The sequence below is a fragment of the Camelus ferus genome, chromosome 7, assembly GCF_009834535.1.
Source record: "Camelus ferus isolate YT-003-E chromosome 7, BCGSAC_Cfer_1.0, whole genome shotgun sequence".
Classification (NCBI taxonomy): Eukaryota; Metazoa; Chordata; class Mammalia; order Artiodactyla; family Camelidae; genus Camelus; species Camelus ferus.
The window spans coordinates 76,886,241-76,902,321 of record NC_045702.1 but is presented as its reverse complement, the minus strand read 5'-3'; the positions used below and the strand labels follow the sequence as shown (position 1 = coordinate 76,902,321).

General features: G+C 35.1%; 1 protein-coding gene and 1 long non-coding RNA gene across 3 annotated transcripts in view; one reads left to right on the top strand and one right to left on the bottom strand.

Moving 5' to 3' along the window:
- Nucleotides 1–16,081, top strand: part of NAMPT (nicotinamide phosphoribosyltransferase) — a 38,098-nt gene that overhangs the window by 9,757 nt on the left and 12,260 nt on the right. The window contains exons 3-8 of the mRNA XM_032484208.1: nucleotides 372–475; nucleotides 2,645–2,773; nucleotides 7,894–8,052; nucleotides 8,599–8,735; nucleotides 12,859–13,084; nucleotides 14,777–14,896. Of these exons, the coding sequence (XP_032340099.1) occupies nucleotides 372–475; nucleotides 2,645–2,773; nucleotides 7,894–8,052; nucleotides 8,599–8,735; nucleotides 12,859–13,084; nucleotides 14,777–14,896 (875 nt within the window). The remainder of the gene's footprint in view (nucleotides 1–371; nucleotides 476–2,644; nucleotides 2,774–7,893; nucleotides 8,053–8,598; nucleotides 8,736–12,858; nucleotides 13,085–14,776; nucleotides 14,897–16,081) is intronic.
- LOC116665040 overlaps nucleotides 2,695–16,081 on the bottom strand; it is a 32,894-nt gene continuing 19,507 nt past the window's right edge. Inside the window, exons 2-4 of one of the 2 annotated variants that reach the window (XR_004321627.1) lie at nucleotides 15,092–15,142; nucleotides 11,555–11,729; nucleotides 2,695–6,500 (exon numbers count right to left, since the gene is read on the bottom strand). This is a non-coding gene — a long non-coding RNA (uncharacterized LOC116665040). Of the gene's footprint in view, nucleotides 6,501–11,554; nucleotides 11,730–15,091; nucleotides 15,280–16,081 lie in introns of those variants that run through there. The other variant, XR_004321626.1, reaches the window with a different exon arrangement.

Genomic DNA, 16,081 nt, shown 5'->3' with positions numbered 1-16,081 from the left:
GTGAGAGGTCCACCTGGAAAATCGCCTATCAAAGGCTTACTTTTTCAAATCTGAAGACTATATAAATTAATAGAGATTAAAAAAAAATCTTCCTAGAAGTTAACTTATCACTATGATTTCTTAAAAATACTGTAAATGTAATAATTTCTATTGCACATCTGCTTTTCAAATAAGAAATTTACGTTTGTGTGAGTGGTTGTAAGTGCAGATTCCTTTTATGGCTCTGCTGTTGACTCTGGGTGAAATCATTTAACCTCTCAGTTCTTGTTTTTAAACCATAGAATGAGTGAAATAGCTAGAAACGTTAGTCCTAGGACAACAGTTCACAGAATGCCTTTAGAAATGTAAACAGGAGATGTTTATCCTTTTAGGTAAAGTAGTGACCAAAGAGAAGATCCAAGAAGCCAAAGAGGTGTACAGAGAGCATTTCCAAGATGATGTCTTTAATGAAAAGGGGTGGAACTACATTCTTGAGGTAAAAAAAATGGTTTCATGTTTTGATCTACATACTTAGTTCAAAACTTCTTGCAATGGAATTTGACTAGAAGAGTGGACTGTACAGTTGATCCTTGAACAGCACAGATTTGAACTGTGCAGGTCCACTTACATATGGGTTTTTTCAGTAGTAAATACTGCTGCTCCGTGCTCTGCAGCTGGTGGAATCCGCAGCTGCCGAAACACTGGCACAGAGGAGCCGCAGTTCCAGAGGGCTGACTGTGGCTTATACATGGATTTTCGACTGCGTGCAGGATGGGCGCCCCTCACCCCTGCATTGTCCAAGGGTCAGCTGTAATTACAACTTTTTTCTGTCTGTGACCCAAGTATAATGGCTGTTGAGACATTCTCATGAAAAGTTATGTTTAATTTTTTTTTTCTGGTGACAAATCATTTCTGGTATCCAGAGTCTGTATATATCATGTCTAAGTAATTTGTTGTATATGTATATACAACATATATGTATATGTATAATTGAATAACTAGCATTTTTCAGAAAGGTGATTTAATCCTTTCTTTGAAAATGTAATTAAGAAAGGATGGTTATTTGGCAGTTTCAAAATTTAAGTCTGTTTTCTTGACTGTAGATTATGTAAGAAAATAGATGTTGTGAGTCTATCACTAGACAGTAATTGCAGGAAATTTCCCTTAGTGAATCGTTAGAATGGTTTGGTGCAGATCCATGAAGTTCATTTTCATTCTTTATTGTACTGTAATATTCCTGTGTGACATGTTCGGATTCATTACTCAAGATTGGGGCATCCAAAGACATGGGAATTGAGTTATAAGAGTTGAATGTCCCATCGTGTTTTTCTTTATTATAAAGATGAGTTGGAAATGGGATCTATTAGCATCTTGGCATGTTAAGTGTTAATTAATTTATGTCTTAAAAATGAATGTCTTTTTCATTGTAGACTATCAAACACAAAATAATTAGAAATACTTTAACTTTCATGCCTATATTGTATTATTGAATTTTATTATTTGGTAATTATGAGTCTTTGACAAAGTTGAGTAAGCACTCTGCTGTATTTTTCCCTCATCTTTAAGTAAGGTCACTAAAATCTGTTAGCTAACTCCTGCACTTAATCCGTTTGGTTTGCTATGAGGGTAATAGTTAAAGATAAGTTAGATCCTTTCTCATTAATACAATTCTCAGTGGTAAGGGTGGTAAATCTTTTCATTTTATATTCAGAGAATCTTAGAGATTCATAGATTCTCTAGAGATAATCTTGTATAACTCCATTTTACAGACATAGAGTCTGAGACCTAGAGATTCAAAATGACTTGCCAACAGTCCACTACCTGTTTTTGCATCCAAGGTTAGGATTTTAAGGCAGTATAATTTGTGCTGTATCATGGATTTGTATCATGGATTTTCTTTTATCTGATTACCTTTTCCCAAGTCATACAAGTAAACTCTTAGGATTTCTGAAAAAAGCTACCTTTCCAGCCAAAAGTCAGCCACAGCTTTTAACTTTAAAAGAGGGGAGGCATAATTAAATTTCTAGTAACGTACCGTGTAGTCACTATATCGTCAGCCTAATTTCGGAGAGAATTGTTGCACGTAGGTACTGATTGCCAGAGCTCTAGAAGGTACACTTATGATTGGTCTATCTCACTACCAAAATGGACTTCAGTTCTACTACCAGTATAGAGAGAAAACCTATTTAAGATTCTTCTCTCTCTTTTCTTTATGGTTTGTTTTACTTTGCTGTCTTATAGCAGTCCCTTATTTTACTTCTCAGTCTTTAGCCCTTCTTTTATGAAAATGACCTATTTAAAAAAAAGATAGTGCACTTGAAATATGTTGGAATAAACTTTTTCTTTGAAAGAATAGGAAAATAACTTTTTGTTTTGATCAGCTTGAAATTATCTGTATCTTCTAGTGATAAATGTTTTTAGCAGAAGTACTTTGATAGCATAAAATTTAAAAATTAATACCGGTACTAAACTATTAATCATTTTAGCTAATTTTATTTCAGGAGGATAAGGATATTCTGACCAGATTACTAGCAATGTAATAAGATCTACAATTGACATTTCTGTGACAGTAAGTTTAGCTTCTGTAAAATACAAAGAACCTTATTTAAACAGGTAATGGCATACCATCTGTTGAATGAATAATTTCCTTATTGTTTCTTACCAGAAATATGATGGGCATCTTCCAATAGAAGTAAAAGCTGTTCCTGAGGGCTCTGTCATTCCCAGAGGAAATGTTCTCTTCACAGTGGAAAACACAGATCCAGAGTGTTACTGGCTTACAAATTGGATTGAGGTGAATTGCTTTCTTTTGCTTTTACTTCTTATTTAACACTAATTGTAGATGTTAAAACCATTCAACTAGGATTTTATTTTAAAAATTAATACTAACAATCTACAATTCACGAAACCTTTCCAGGCCTCAATTTCCTCACCTGTAAAATGACAGTTGGACTACGTAATCTTTAAATTTTCTTCCAGTAAAATCTAATCTTCTGAGATTTTTAAATCAAATTATTAAAAATTATTACTGTGAAAGCTCAGTTGGCCTCCATCTTACTTGTTGCAATCCTAAATACTGTCATAGAGAAACATTATAAAACAGCACAGGTACATTTGTAATAACTTTAAAACATTTTATGGATATTCTATTCCATTTAGACTAAAGGAAGTTTGTTCAAATTTTTAATAACTATTTTCTTCATTCTTATCTAATCAGTTTATGGCCTAGACTCTACCACCTGGTATTTCTCATCTTAATACATTCAGCATTGATTCATTGATCATTTTGTTTAATGTCTAAGCCTAAAAGGAAGGTACCTTATAGCTCTGAGTTTATATTGCAAGGCTTTTGTTTGTTTTCCTTGTATCTATACTTAACCAGTCATGTTTTCACATCCTCATAGTTTTGATATTAATAGTTTATTTAGCTTATCAACAGTTTAATTAGATTTTTATCCTTAAGGAGAAATATTCTAGTAAGTGGCTATAGAAATGTCACCCCCATCTGACAGGTGTCTACTCTGTGATTAGTACTCTTTATCTTATTAGTTTGTTGGTTAAACTAATTTGTTGTTGTATTATAAAATAATACATTAGAGGTTCATTTATAAAGACTGGAAAATGTTTAGAAAAAGTAAGAGGTCAAGAAAATGAAATACATTTTTGCTAAGTCTATTGGAAATTTAAAACTTTCTTTTTAGACTTTTGATGAGCCATCAACTAATAGCCTGACAGGCTCTGAAGAAAATGTAGTTACCCAAAATAAAGATTGTAAATAGTTTATTGCTATGTCTTAAAACTTTGAATTAACTGTGAACTCAAAGTAAAAGAAAACATATTATTAACAATCATCATAGCATTTTACTGGCAAATATTTTATTTTGAGAGGATGATATTATGAAAAGAGTAGAAGAGTTCTTAACCACATCATCTAATGTATCCTTTACCTCCAGGGCCAAAAGATCACAAACAGATAAATCTTAATTTTGAAAATCATCATCTATAAATAACCTTATGTTACATTTTTTCTTTTTAATTTTCTGTTTGAGGAATTTAGCCAGTAAGTACTCTTCCCTTGTGTTGAATTGAACTTTCATAAAAAAGATATTTGTGGACATGGAGAACTAGTTCCAGATCTACCTTGCTTTTTATGTATGTTTTTATCTTCAGAAAGTAAAAAACACTAGCTGTAAAAAAATTTCTTTTAAGTATCTATTTTAATAATCATATTTTGGTGTATTTCACTAAAAAAATCATAAAGTAAAAGAAATTTATATATGGACATCTTAGCAGTTATCAAATTTTTTAATTTAAAAAGTATTAAGCATAAAAAATCCAATATGAGACAGATTTTAAAGAAAAAGTACATAGTTCCTTATTTTTCATTTGCTTATTGAAATTACCTTCTGTTATAATATGTATTATAATAAATAATTTCAGTCCTAGGTAGGAATTTTTATGTAAGGCATAAAAACGTATGTTCTGAAACAACTCCTTTCAGATAGATCTTGTATAAAAAATTGTGTTTACTTTAAATACCAGGTCTGCAGAAGACACTTCTTTCAGTCACTTTGCCTCTTTGGTGGGCTTGTGTGGGGTTAGAGGAGGTTCATATTACTCATATCCATCTCCAACTCAGGTTTACCACTTTGTAACTAGGATCTGTTACCAAATACACCAAGCTTGTTTTTTTAAATGTTGAAGATTTTCTTCAGGAAATCTTTGATTTAAAAATTTTTAAATAATAGTACTAAATAGTATTCCTTCCAATTCCTTCTCTCACTGTATGTTTAGAGTTGTTAGTTACATTCTTTGATTGTTATTCACCATGCACGAATTTTAAAATCCACTAAAATTATTGAATTACTTTATCAGTTTCAATATAGATGCTAGAAGAAGCCTTAATCCCAGGTTTCAGAACTTGCGTAAACGGGCCTAAGGGTTCTGCAGAGGTGTCCGACTTAGGAGAGGCTGAGGAGTGAGCATACTGGGCTAAACTTAACCATCTCTTCCTACCAAAAAAATGAAACAAATTTTTTTTGCTGTTGAAAAGAAAAGGTGACTTTAAAAACTATTACATTGATCAAATGCCCTCATTTCACAGATGAGGAAATTGAGCCTTGACAGGTGAATGGACTAGTCAGACTAGGTCCAGTCCCCTTTCTACTATACCACACCATTTCTTAATCTTTAAATTCCTTATCCTTCACAGTAACATTATAATGAATACTTCTTAAATGAATTTTGCAGGTTGATTTACTCTAGTCTTAGTTTTCAGCTAAAAATTTTATCTTGCTTTATGTGGGCAAATTGCTGTTTTGGAAGTTTCCAACAAGGCCTACTTTATTAGACCTTGGATTAACCCAAACTAACTTGCCTTTTTTTCCCTTGCTTACACCTACAGTGATCTTTTTTAAAGGGGAGTGATTTTATTAAGAGTATAATTTAAGCTGATTTTGTTGGACTATGGAAAGGAAATGGTGATGTGAAGGATCACTGTGTCTCATAGTTATTTCTCTCCTTCCCTGGCATTTTTCGAGGGGTAAGGTCAATCTTCTACCTTTATAACTCAACTAGAGTTTTTTGCATTGTTCTCTATCTCATACTCCTAGATAATATCACTCTAAGTTAAACAAAAAATGTGACAGTTGATCAAATTAAATTCAACAAATGAATATCATTTGAGTACTGGCTATGTACAAAAAAATACTGGGCCCAGAAATTAGAGTAAGATATGTCTTATTATTTAAGGGCCTTTTGAAGAGGAGCAGTTGATTCTTAACTAACCAATAATATAAGTAAGAATGCTGAATCGGTAGCAAATTTTTTTTTTTTAGGTAATTCTGTCTAAGAAATCATGAAATGAAAACTAAATAAGCTTTTTAATAAGGGACAGGAAGAGCTGAGGTATTCTTAGAATGGCAAGTAGCCCTAGGGGGACTGCAGCATAAAAATGGAAAATACCGTAGGGGAGAGACCCTTAGATGGTAAACAAGGCAACAAGGCAAGATTATAGGAGGCCTCAAATGTCAACATGAACTGGCCGCCTTCCCCTGTGGACAACAGACAGCCATTAAAGGATTTTAAGGAATGAGGCAACCTGAATAAAACTTGCTTTAGAATGATAACTGGTGGCAGTGTGAAGACTAAGTCAGAACAGCCAAAAACTAGAAGCAGGGTAATCACAGGCACTGGCAATGGAATCACCGGAACTTAGAAAAGAATCATTTTAGAAGCAGAACGGTTAGAGGTCGTAGAGTTCAAGTGAGGAGTTCTATCAGTTTTCCCTTGTTGTATAACAAACCACCCCAAAGGAAAACAGCAGTTATTTTTCATGATTCTGTGGTCGCCTGGATGGTGCTCCACTTGGTCTTGCTTGGACTTACTGAGTCTGGGTTCAGCTAGGATCAAACAGTCTAAAAGGGCCTCACTCCGATGTCTGGGCCTCAGCTCGGGCAACTGGAACTGCTGGACCTCTTTTCATGTCTTAGGCTTCTTCACAACACAGCAGTCTCGAGGTTCTAGAAAAAAGAGTAGAAGCTGCAAAACCTCTTAAAACAGAAGCTTGTTAAGTCATAAATATGGCTTCCGCCACATTCTGTTGGTCAATAGCAAATCATAAGTACAGCTCAGAATCAAAGGATGAAGAGATCGATTCCATCTCTTGATGGGAAGAGCTGCAGAGAATTTGGAGCCATAGTTAATCAATCACAGGAGTGTAATGCTGCAGTTTTTTTCTTTTTAGGTAATTGGGCTGGGAAGTCCAAGGTTAAATAATCTTTTTGTTTGTTTTTACTTATTTATTGATCACTTAGCTGGTATTCAGTAAAAGCTTGTTTTGTAAAATTGAGAAAGTAAATAGTTCTTTGAGTGAGCTCAGACATTATCATCTTAGCAGCTGTTTCTAAAATAAATTTGAAGCTGCTTGTAATAGCAGGCTTTCTGCTTTACAAAATAAAAATAGAAAATTGTGATTCTACAATGAAGGAGTGAATTCCTAAGCCATAATAATTAATGTAGTTGCTCTTAATAATTAATTAGTTGCTCTAATTAAGCATCAAACTTTTTGGAGTTACCTGGCAGCCAAGGAAAAAGGGGGAACGGGAACCAAGGGACAGTCTTATCGGAAGGTAGGAACCTAGCAATTCTTTCATTTCCTCATTTGGTAACTTACGTAATAGGAACTGAGTTACAAAATAGACAGTGACCTCATAATTTTCCAGCATATACAGAAATGTTTCATGTGGCTTTTTTGTGATGACTTTTGGTAAAAGCCAAGGACATAAAGCATAACTCAATGAATAGAGCTGCCTTAGTGATAAGCAAAAGTATCTCAAGTGTATAACTTACCAGTAGTCATACTAGATCCAAGGGACAGTTAGATCCAGTACTACCTAGAGCTAACTTCTTTAGATGTATACTGTTCAAGGTATAGTCCATGGACCAGTGTTGGTCCATGAACTTTTGATGCAGGTCCACATTAAATACAGAAAATCAAGCATAAGCATTTAGAAACTTTTATGATAATTGCCTCAGCATCCAAGAGTGAGTATAAAACTATTGGTCCATGATAGATTGAAAATGAAAAATACACTGGTTCTTCATCACAAATAATCTTTCTAAGCATTATTTGCTTCTTCGGAGCTTTGGATAGAAAATAAGTGGTTTGACTTTGACATCCTCTGCTCTTAAGGGCTGGGCGTGCTTATCCTGTGTGTTGCGGATTTGAGAGCTGAGCTCTGCACTGTATCTGGAATGCATGTGGTAGGCATCCTGCTGTATAGTTGAAATGACCAGTTGGTATTTCTAGTAGTATGGAAGTCCAGGACATACCTCCAGAGAAGGCTAGGATTTTCCTCAGAAAGAACCCAATTTTTTATGTATTAATATTTGTGGTTAATTTTATTACTACAGACTATTCTTGTTCAGTCCTGGTATCCAATCACAGTGGCCACAAATTCTAGAGAGCAGAAGAAAATATTGGCCAAATATTTGCTAGAAACAGCTGGTAACTTAGATGGTCTGGAATACAAGTTACATGATTTTGGCTACAGAGGAGTCTCTTCCCAAGAGGTAAGAAACTGAAGTGAACCTCAATTAATAAAATGTGGATTGTCAGGTAGATTACTACTATAAACTTTTTGGGAAGTAATTGGGATTTATCTTGGTTCTAAGAAGGCCGCATTTTGAAATTTCAGAGATTCAAAGATACATATTACGTACCTAACGTGTGTCAGCTTCTGTTCAAAATACATGAAATACAGCCTTCAGTAAATGTCCCTGTTCTTTAAATATTTGCTGAGTGGATGGACAGATGGATAGACAGACAAAATAAATATAGCAGATAGCAGGTAATGCACAAGGCAGAGTAAGGGGAAAGAGGGTGATGTAATGCTGGGGCGGATCACTATTAAATAGATCTCTTTGAAGAGTAACAGTTAAATCCTTAAATATTTAGGAAAAACTGGATCTTTGCCATAAGAATCTGTTATCTCTGATAATAGTTAAATAACTTCAAGGGTAGCTGAAGACAGTAGTCCTTTGGGAACTGTGCTCTATACCTCAAGTATGGGTCTGTCTTTTTCTTTTTTGGATTTTGGTTTATGGTTTATTTTCCAGACTGCTGGCATAGGAGCGTCTGCTCATTTGGTTAACTTCAAAGGAACAGATACAGTAGCAGGAATTGCTTTAATTAAAAAATACTATGGAACAAAAGATCCTGTTCCAGGCTATTCTGTTCCAGCAGCAGAACACAGGTAAAATTCTGTTTTTATCCTCCCATTATCCAACATTTGTTTCCTATAACTTAAGTTTTTTCATTCTTATATTTGCAATTCAGTGATGTTTTGTTTAACTCCAGAGCCAGATATCATAGTAAATCTTCATGAATTTAAACAATACAAGTTCAGTGTTTATACTCTGTATAAAGCTTGGTATCAGGGAGGTAGAGAACTTTTACTCATCTTAATAGAAACAACTTAAGAGCTTTTCTTCAAGTCTTACATTGCTCTATGGGTTTTATCTTAAGGATTTTTTTCCAGCTGCTCTATTGCCATATGCAGATAAGTTGTATTCATTAAGTCTAGAAGCACTCACTGTAAAACTGGTCACCGTTGTCCCTTTCCCTGCTCTTCTACAAGACTTCACTTTCTTTGCCCTGGAACTTGCCTTGTGAACCCCAGTACTCTCAACTGTAGATGAGCAAGTTAGCCCTTCTGATGAAAGGAAGGGTGTTCAGATTCCTCTTGCACTCCCTTATCTGATTGTACTAAACCATCTTGAGTTAAACTAGAAGACTCTTATTGTCTAGGCTGCAGCTGCTCTGTCTGAGAGTTAATTTTATTGAATGTCAGTGGAGTTTTTAAAATGTACCAAAACTTATTTCTGGATCTTATAATGAAAATTATTTACTGCAATCAGTTTGGAGAGGTTTCTTAAATTCTGCTCATACTTGAATATTGCAGGGTGCTAAAACCAGCAGTGAGTTTAGCATAAAGCTGAGCTTTGATCTCAGGCAATCTATTGGGTACTACAAGGGATAAAAAGACATATATATACATAGATATATATATATATGTATGTATGTGTGTGTGTGTAATTAATCCTATCTTCTGGATAAAAATAGTCCAGTAGCAACATTCTGCTCTGTTAAGTATTTTTAAAGAGGCACAATTAAAGTGCTTTAGGGGGTTCAAGAGAAGGAGAGGTGGGTCATACTCTACTGGTAGGATCAAGAAAGGTTTTATAGAGATGTTACCTAAATCTTGACTTCTTGAAGGAATGGTATAATTTAATGGCAGTCATCGGGGGATTATTAATTCTCTTGAGCAGGTATTTATTGCATCCAGCATTGTCCTGAAAGAGCAAGAGTGAAAGAGGAGAGTGTGGATATGTTTAGGAATAAGGGCTGAAAGGTATGTTGTAGGGAGCGTAGGCTAGTCTGTGAAGACAAAGTAAAGGCCCTCAGATTTATTTTGACGTTGAATATTAACTGTGTGCCCATCATGCTAGGTTATTCTAATTCCGTTTTCAAACAGGAGTGGGCATTGAAGTTTTTGAACAAAGAAGCTATGTCATCAGAAATACTGTAGAAAGGTTATTTTGATAGTGAGCCATCTTATGAATTGAAAAATAGAGAAACGAGAAGTTTGGAGGCTGTAAGCTATTGCAGTAATTTTGAGAGATGACAAGGTTCGGAACCAAGTGGCTGAATGAGTGGAAGGAAGTGGGTAAACATGAGCAGTAGCTTGGGAGATGAAATAGCTTGTACTTGATGTTTCGAATTGGGGCTCAGTAGAGAGTAGATTCAACTAACATTTATTAGCGGTGCTTCATTAATAGGGCTGTGTTGAATACTTTTACAAAAAAGTTTCAAGACTAGTGAAACTGGGAAAATAAGTGTCGCTAACAGATCAAGATTTTTGCATTGCAGTATTTTTATTTTGGACTTAGATGTATTTACATCTTTTAAAAATTTACTGTAGTATTCATATATTAGATTCTTCATTGATGGTTTTGTTTCAAAGTAATAACATGAGTATGATACTGTAAATCTGAGAACAAGGATAATATCGTTAGGACTTTCATGATAAAACAGGTTGAAAGTCTGTTGTATTTTTATAGTCTTGTAATATTTACTGCTTTTGCAATTTGACTCAGTTAATATATCAGATGTTCTTAAGTAGACGACTCTTAAGCAATAACATAGTGTAAAGAGCTGTAGACTGAAAGTTGGGAAAAATCTAAGTGACCTTACAGCCGACACACTGGGTGGCCTTGGGCAAGTCATTTATCTCTCTGCTCTCCAGCTCTGCTCTTCAACCCAACAAAAGGAGGAGCTAAAATTTCACGTCTTTAATATCAGAAGGTCATTGAGTGAAAATGAGCTCACAGCTAAAATAGCTTTAAAATAAGAAAACTCTAAAATTTAGAACACTGCCATTGTCGTATTTTCTTAATGTATGAATTTGGACTTAGAAATAGTCAATTACATAACTTTTCCCTCCGACTTTGGAAAGGATATCAAATTTAATATGATGCTGGAAATTTAAATAATAGCTTAAGTAGAATTCATTGAACAAGTATTTATGGTCTCTGTATATCAAGTACTGCACTGGAAGCATAGGTGTTAGGGCTGGATTGTGTGGAGGGGGCTACGAGAAATGTCCGTGAGATGCTGAGATGAAGGTGTTCATTTTCCTCCATAACAATGGATCTGGAGTCCAGGAAAAAACCTGGGTAGTTTTTAAAAACTTTGAGTGTTTTTCACATAGACGTACAGAGAGAGACAAGTGCGCAGGTCAGATTGAAGAAGGCAGGCCCAGCATCGGGGGGAGCCTGAAGAGAAGCCATAGAGGTAGGGGGAAAAGTCAGGGTGTGGGAGATGTCACTGACGTCATGGGAAAGGAAGCTTCAGAGAAGTTCAGATGGCATAGAGAAAGCAAGCAAGAGAAAGACTGAAAATGAACAATCATATTTGCTAGACATGATACAAATAGCAGAGTTAGGTGACTGTACTGATACAATGCTAGTGAAAAACAGCTGCATAAACAATGACCTTTAAGAGTTTGCTTACATTGCACAGCTCTCCCGTGTTGGTACTCTTTGAGCTTAATTCTCTCCCTTATAAAGAGGACGGTAGCAGTTCTTGGGATGAAGGTGCTTCTCTTTGTCCACGTCTTTTAATTTTTCCTTTCACCTGCAGAGGCTTGCATGAAGTGAAGCATTGGCATCATAGCTACCAGCAGCCCCTGCAGTTGTTAGAAAGGATATTCAGTATAAATAAGTATTTATATAAATATGCTACCTCTCCATTTCAGACAGGAGTAGTCTGGGTAGCTAAGTCTTTATGTCTCTGAAGTGTACATGCTCTGCTAGCATGACTGCTAGCATGACCATTGACAGCATGACCAAAGTTGTTTACTCCATTCTCTTATTTTTTTTCTAAGAATAAAACAACTGTTAATTAGAATGGCTCTTCAGACAGTTATGAGATGAACTTATATCTGCATGGGGTTACATAATAAATAAATGGGTTTTACTTTCCATTATTTGGGAAAACGGGGTAGAGGCGAAGACTAGCAAGTTAGAAAGAAAAATTGCTTGGCACAAGAAAATGGTGACAATTCTAAAGTTCGTTCTTAAATTCTATTTAAGAATTTTTAAAATTCTTTATATTAGTTAACCACCAAGTACTTAGGTTACATATTATTACATTACATATCTCACACTTGATTTCCCATCTTAATTATGAGTTGCTCAAACTAAATATTACAGTTCTTAATCCCTGGGTATGTATTAATTAATAGTGGATGATCTATAAGTGAAACAAATGACTACCTGTTACCGGCCAGTGGAAGATACAACAGGTAAAGAGTTAGTTGACTATACATATGCATGTCATAGTATAAATAATTGCCTCTAACTGTAAGATTCTGAAAGGTAAAAAAGACACAGTGTATGTTCCTGCTATTATTGGTACATGGTTTCGAAAATTCACAGAAGGGAGCCAAGTGCTTGCAGTGCCCTGCAAAATAGTGTGTTTACTCTTTCTCACGTCTCGCATAGTGTACAGAGTGTGCTCAGCAGGTGCTTTTCACCTCACTCGTTTTGAATGAGTGGACTCAGGAATGCCAGAAATAATAACGTAGCTTATAATTGGTTGAATGTGACTTAAGAGAAAATACCTATTGGAGAGGGATGAGATTACTTAGTCTTAAAAATGGGCCAAGGAGCGGTTTGGCTCAAATATTTAACTAACCTTTTGATGGCCATTAAACTTCTGCAGTGTTGACGGTGTAGTATAGTGAACATGGATGTGATTCAGGAATAGATAATGTGTCTGCCTGAGTAAATCTGTATTTTCATTTTGTTTTCTAGTACCATAACAGCTTGGGGGAAGGACCATGAAAAAGATGCTTTTGAACATATAGTAACACAGTTTTCATCAGTGCCTGTATCTGTGGTCAGCGATAGCTATGACATTTATAATGCGTGTGAGAAAATATGGGGTGAAGATCTAAGACATTTAATAGTATCAAGAAGTACAGAGGCACCACTAATAATCAGACCTGATTCTGGAAATCCTCTTGACACTGTATTAAAGGTAAATTTTAATATGTAACTTGATTATTAAAATGCCTATAGACCAGCTGCATCAATGCCATTTTAAATTACGATGTGCGCACTCCATTTCAGAGCTGCCTGGATCAGTCCCCTTGTTTTAGAGTTGCAGCCCAGAGAGAGTAATAGATTTGCCCAAGGTCACACATGAATAACAGAAAGGACACCGCAAGTCAGGGGTTGTGTATATACTGTCAAGTGGGCAGTTGAGAACTGTGGAATAGGATACTTCCCTTTCTACTTGCTTTCGAAATTATTTAATAGCATTACTATTTTAACCAGTCCTGTGATTTGGTACCAAGTCTGTGGTTTGTTTCTTTTCCTTTATCACAAGTCATTGCCGTACCTTTGAATTTTTTAGTGCAAAAGAAATAAGTGCAAGGTAATGGGGAATAAAAATAATCTGAAGATTTTTCAAGTAGTGATTCTTTAGAGATACTATTGATTCTCAGTGTAGCCTTGTTGCATTTTTTTTAGTGTTTAGGATTTGGTTTGCCTTCTTAGAAAATTACTAATCCGAGCAAGTTATTTGGTGCTTATTACTAGAAAAATATTGTGCTCTGTGCTGTGCTTTAGCAGCTGTTATTTAATCTCTATGAAAACCTTATGATGTACAGACAAGAAGCCAGCTTAGAGAGGTTAAAGGAAACTTGCTCAAGGTCACACAGCACGTAACATAAGCCAGTGTCCAGTGTAGATCTTTCTGGGTATCACCTTCCCTCTTTACCACACTGTTTCCCAGCTGATGACTGGATAATGAGTTACCCCTAAAGGGGGATGTAGAACCAAGGTCTTTTTCTGTCCTATTAAGCAATAGGCTAATCTGAAGGCCTTATCTTCGTCTGAAATATCAACAGATTTGGTTTTAGCAAACTTAGTAAGTTTCATATTTTTCATGTTACCTAACTTAAAAAGTATACAAACCTAGCTTTAAGAATAAACTGAGTCATCAATATGGAATTTTCTCGTTGTTATAAGAAAAGAGAGTGAGTGCTGGGTGGGGAATATGTCTGGTAGATCTTCTGAATCTCTGACCAACCTCTCTGAGAAATTTTGAATTAATGTTTAGATATTTCCACTGCTACAAAACTTTTTAGTAGTTAATGAACGAGTGGGACAACTTGCATATTAAGCAATTTGGCTTAAAAAAATGGGTGTCATCTTTAAGTGAGAAGAACCTCAGGGATCAGAGAAACTATGGGCTCTATATGCTTCATTTCCAGCTTCATCTGCATATCATAATTTCTCTGAACTTTGTAATTCAAGTGGATTCATATTTAAGTTATACCAGACAAGTTAAGCCAAACAAAACTGTTATGCGTGAGCAGAAAAAAATCAAAAGCATACTCATGAATTTGTTACATGATGTTTTATGTACATTAAAAATACTGTATTTACCTTTGTAAGCTCCTAATGTTAAAGGTTTTTTCCTGAATTGAATTTGAAAGATGTGAGGGAAAGTAAACTTGTGTCTTGAGCCACTTTACATTATAAATTGACTTGACAGAAAATTATGTGCCTGTTTCTAACAGAATCAAAAGCACTTGAGACTGAATTTTAGAAGGCTTACACGTGGTATTCTAAAATTTAAGTAATTTGATTAACTTTGGAAAACTTTTTTACACTTCTTTTCAGTTTTAGTTATTTTGTCTTGGGTGTGTATTTTTCCATACAGGTTTTGGATATCTTAGGTAAGAAGTTCCCGGTTACTGAGAACTCAAAGGGCTACAAGTTGCTGCCACCTTATCTTAGAGTTATTCAGGGGGATGGAGTAGATATTAATACCTTACAAGAGGTATGTGTTTTATATTTAAAGTTCTAATAAGGCAATCCTTATAATTAAGCTCCTTCTTACTACATTAATAACTTAAGTACAGTCGTGATTCTTTTCATAAGTGTTTAAGATGGTATGTGTCTTTTCTTTTAATTGCTTAAAATTTATAAATATTAGCAACTTAAGATATAGAAGTACCACCTAAACCACACTTACTGCTCCCAGTCCTCATGGGCCACTCTGGATGATGAACCCAAAGAAGCATCACTGTGAAACAAGAAAATGCCAGTCAAGGAATATTCTTTGGGTATAAAACAAAGTCTTGACACTGCACAAATAGGTCTCAATTTTAACAGAATGGAGCTTGCACATACTCTTAAGAATATGAAGCTCAAATGGTATTAATCTTTGCTTTATCAAAAAATTATAGAATGGTTTTGTTACCTGTTTTAAATTAAGCATTGATTCATCACTCTTACTATTAGATTCAGCCAAATAGCATGTTTGGTATTATCTTAAAGCTTTTGCCTCTTCATTTCCCATATAAGCTTCTAAGGAGCTACAATTTTAATATCTAAAATCATAAAAATTAAAGCCATCACCAATATCATGATGTAGACTGTCTACTATTTATAAATTACTGATATTTTAATGTGTACTAGTTTCAGATGGTATCCACTTGTAACCTAGTAACCAAAATAATTTTCTATTTGAAAGAGTTTGGTGTGGTTAGAGTAAGGTCTGTACTCAAATTACTAATTTGTTTTCTGAAGATTTACTTAAGAAGAACTACTGCATATAACTAACAGTACTTCTGTGGTGATAATGCAGGTAGAGTTCCAAAATCAGTTGTCTAGAATAGACCTCTTGCAATAACAGAAATGATGTTTCTTCCCCCTACTCTCCCAAACTGCCTTGCCTAAGAAAAGTGGAAGCTTTCCCAGCTCTTCCAAGATACTTGGTGTTGGGACATTAGGGGCTTTGATGTGAAAAGGAAGAAATAGAAGGAAAGTCTGCAGTGAGGAGGATCTAGGCATAGGAATCTCAGCTGGCATATTTAATTGCTGTTGTCTTTTAGCTCAGCTGCATTGAAGGTTTGACCTGGTATCAGTTAAGAACTAGTACCCATACGTCCATTTTAGCAGGTACCCTCACACACCCCTTTCAGATGAAGAAACATGGGTGGGCACAGTGCCGATTTCAGGA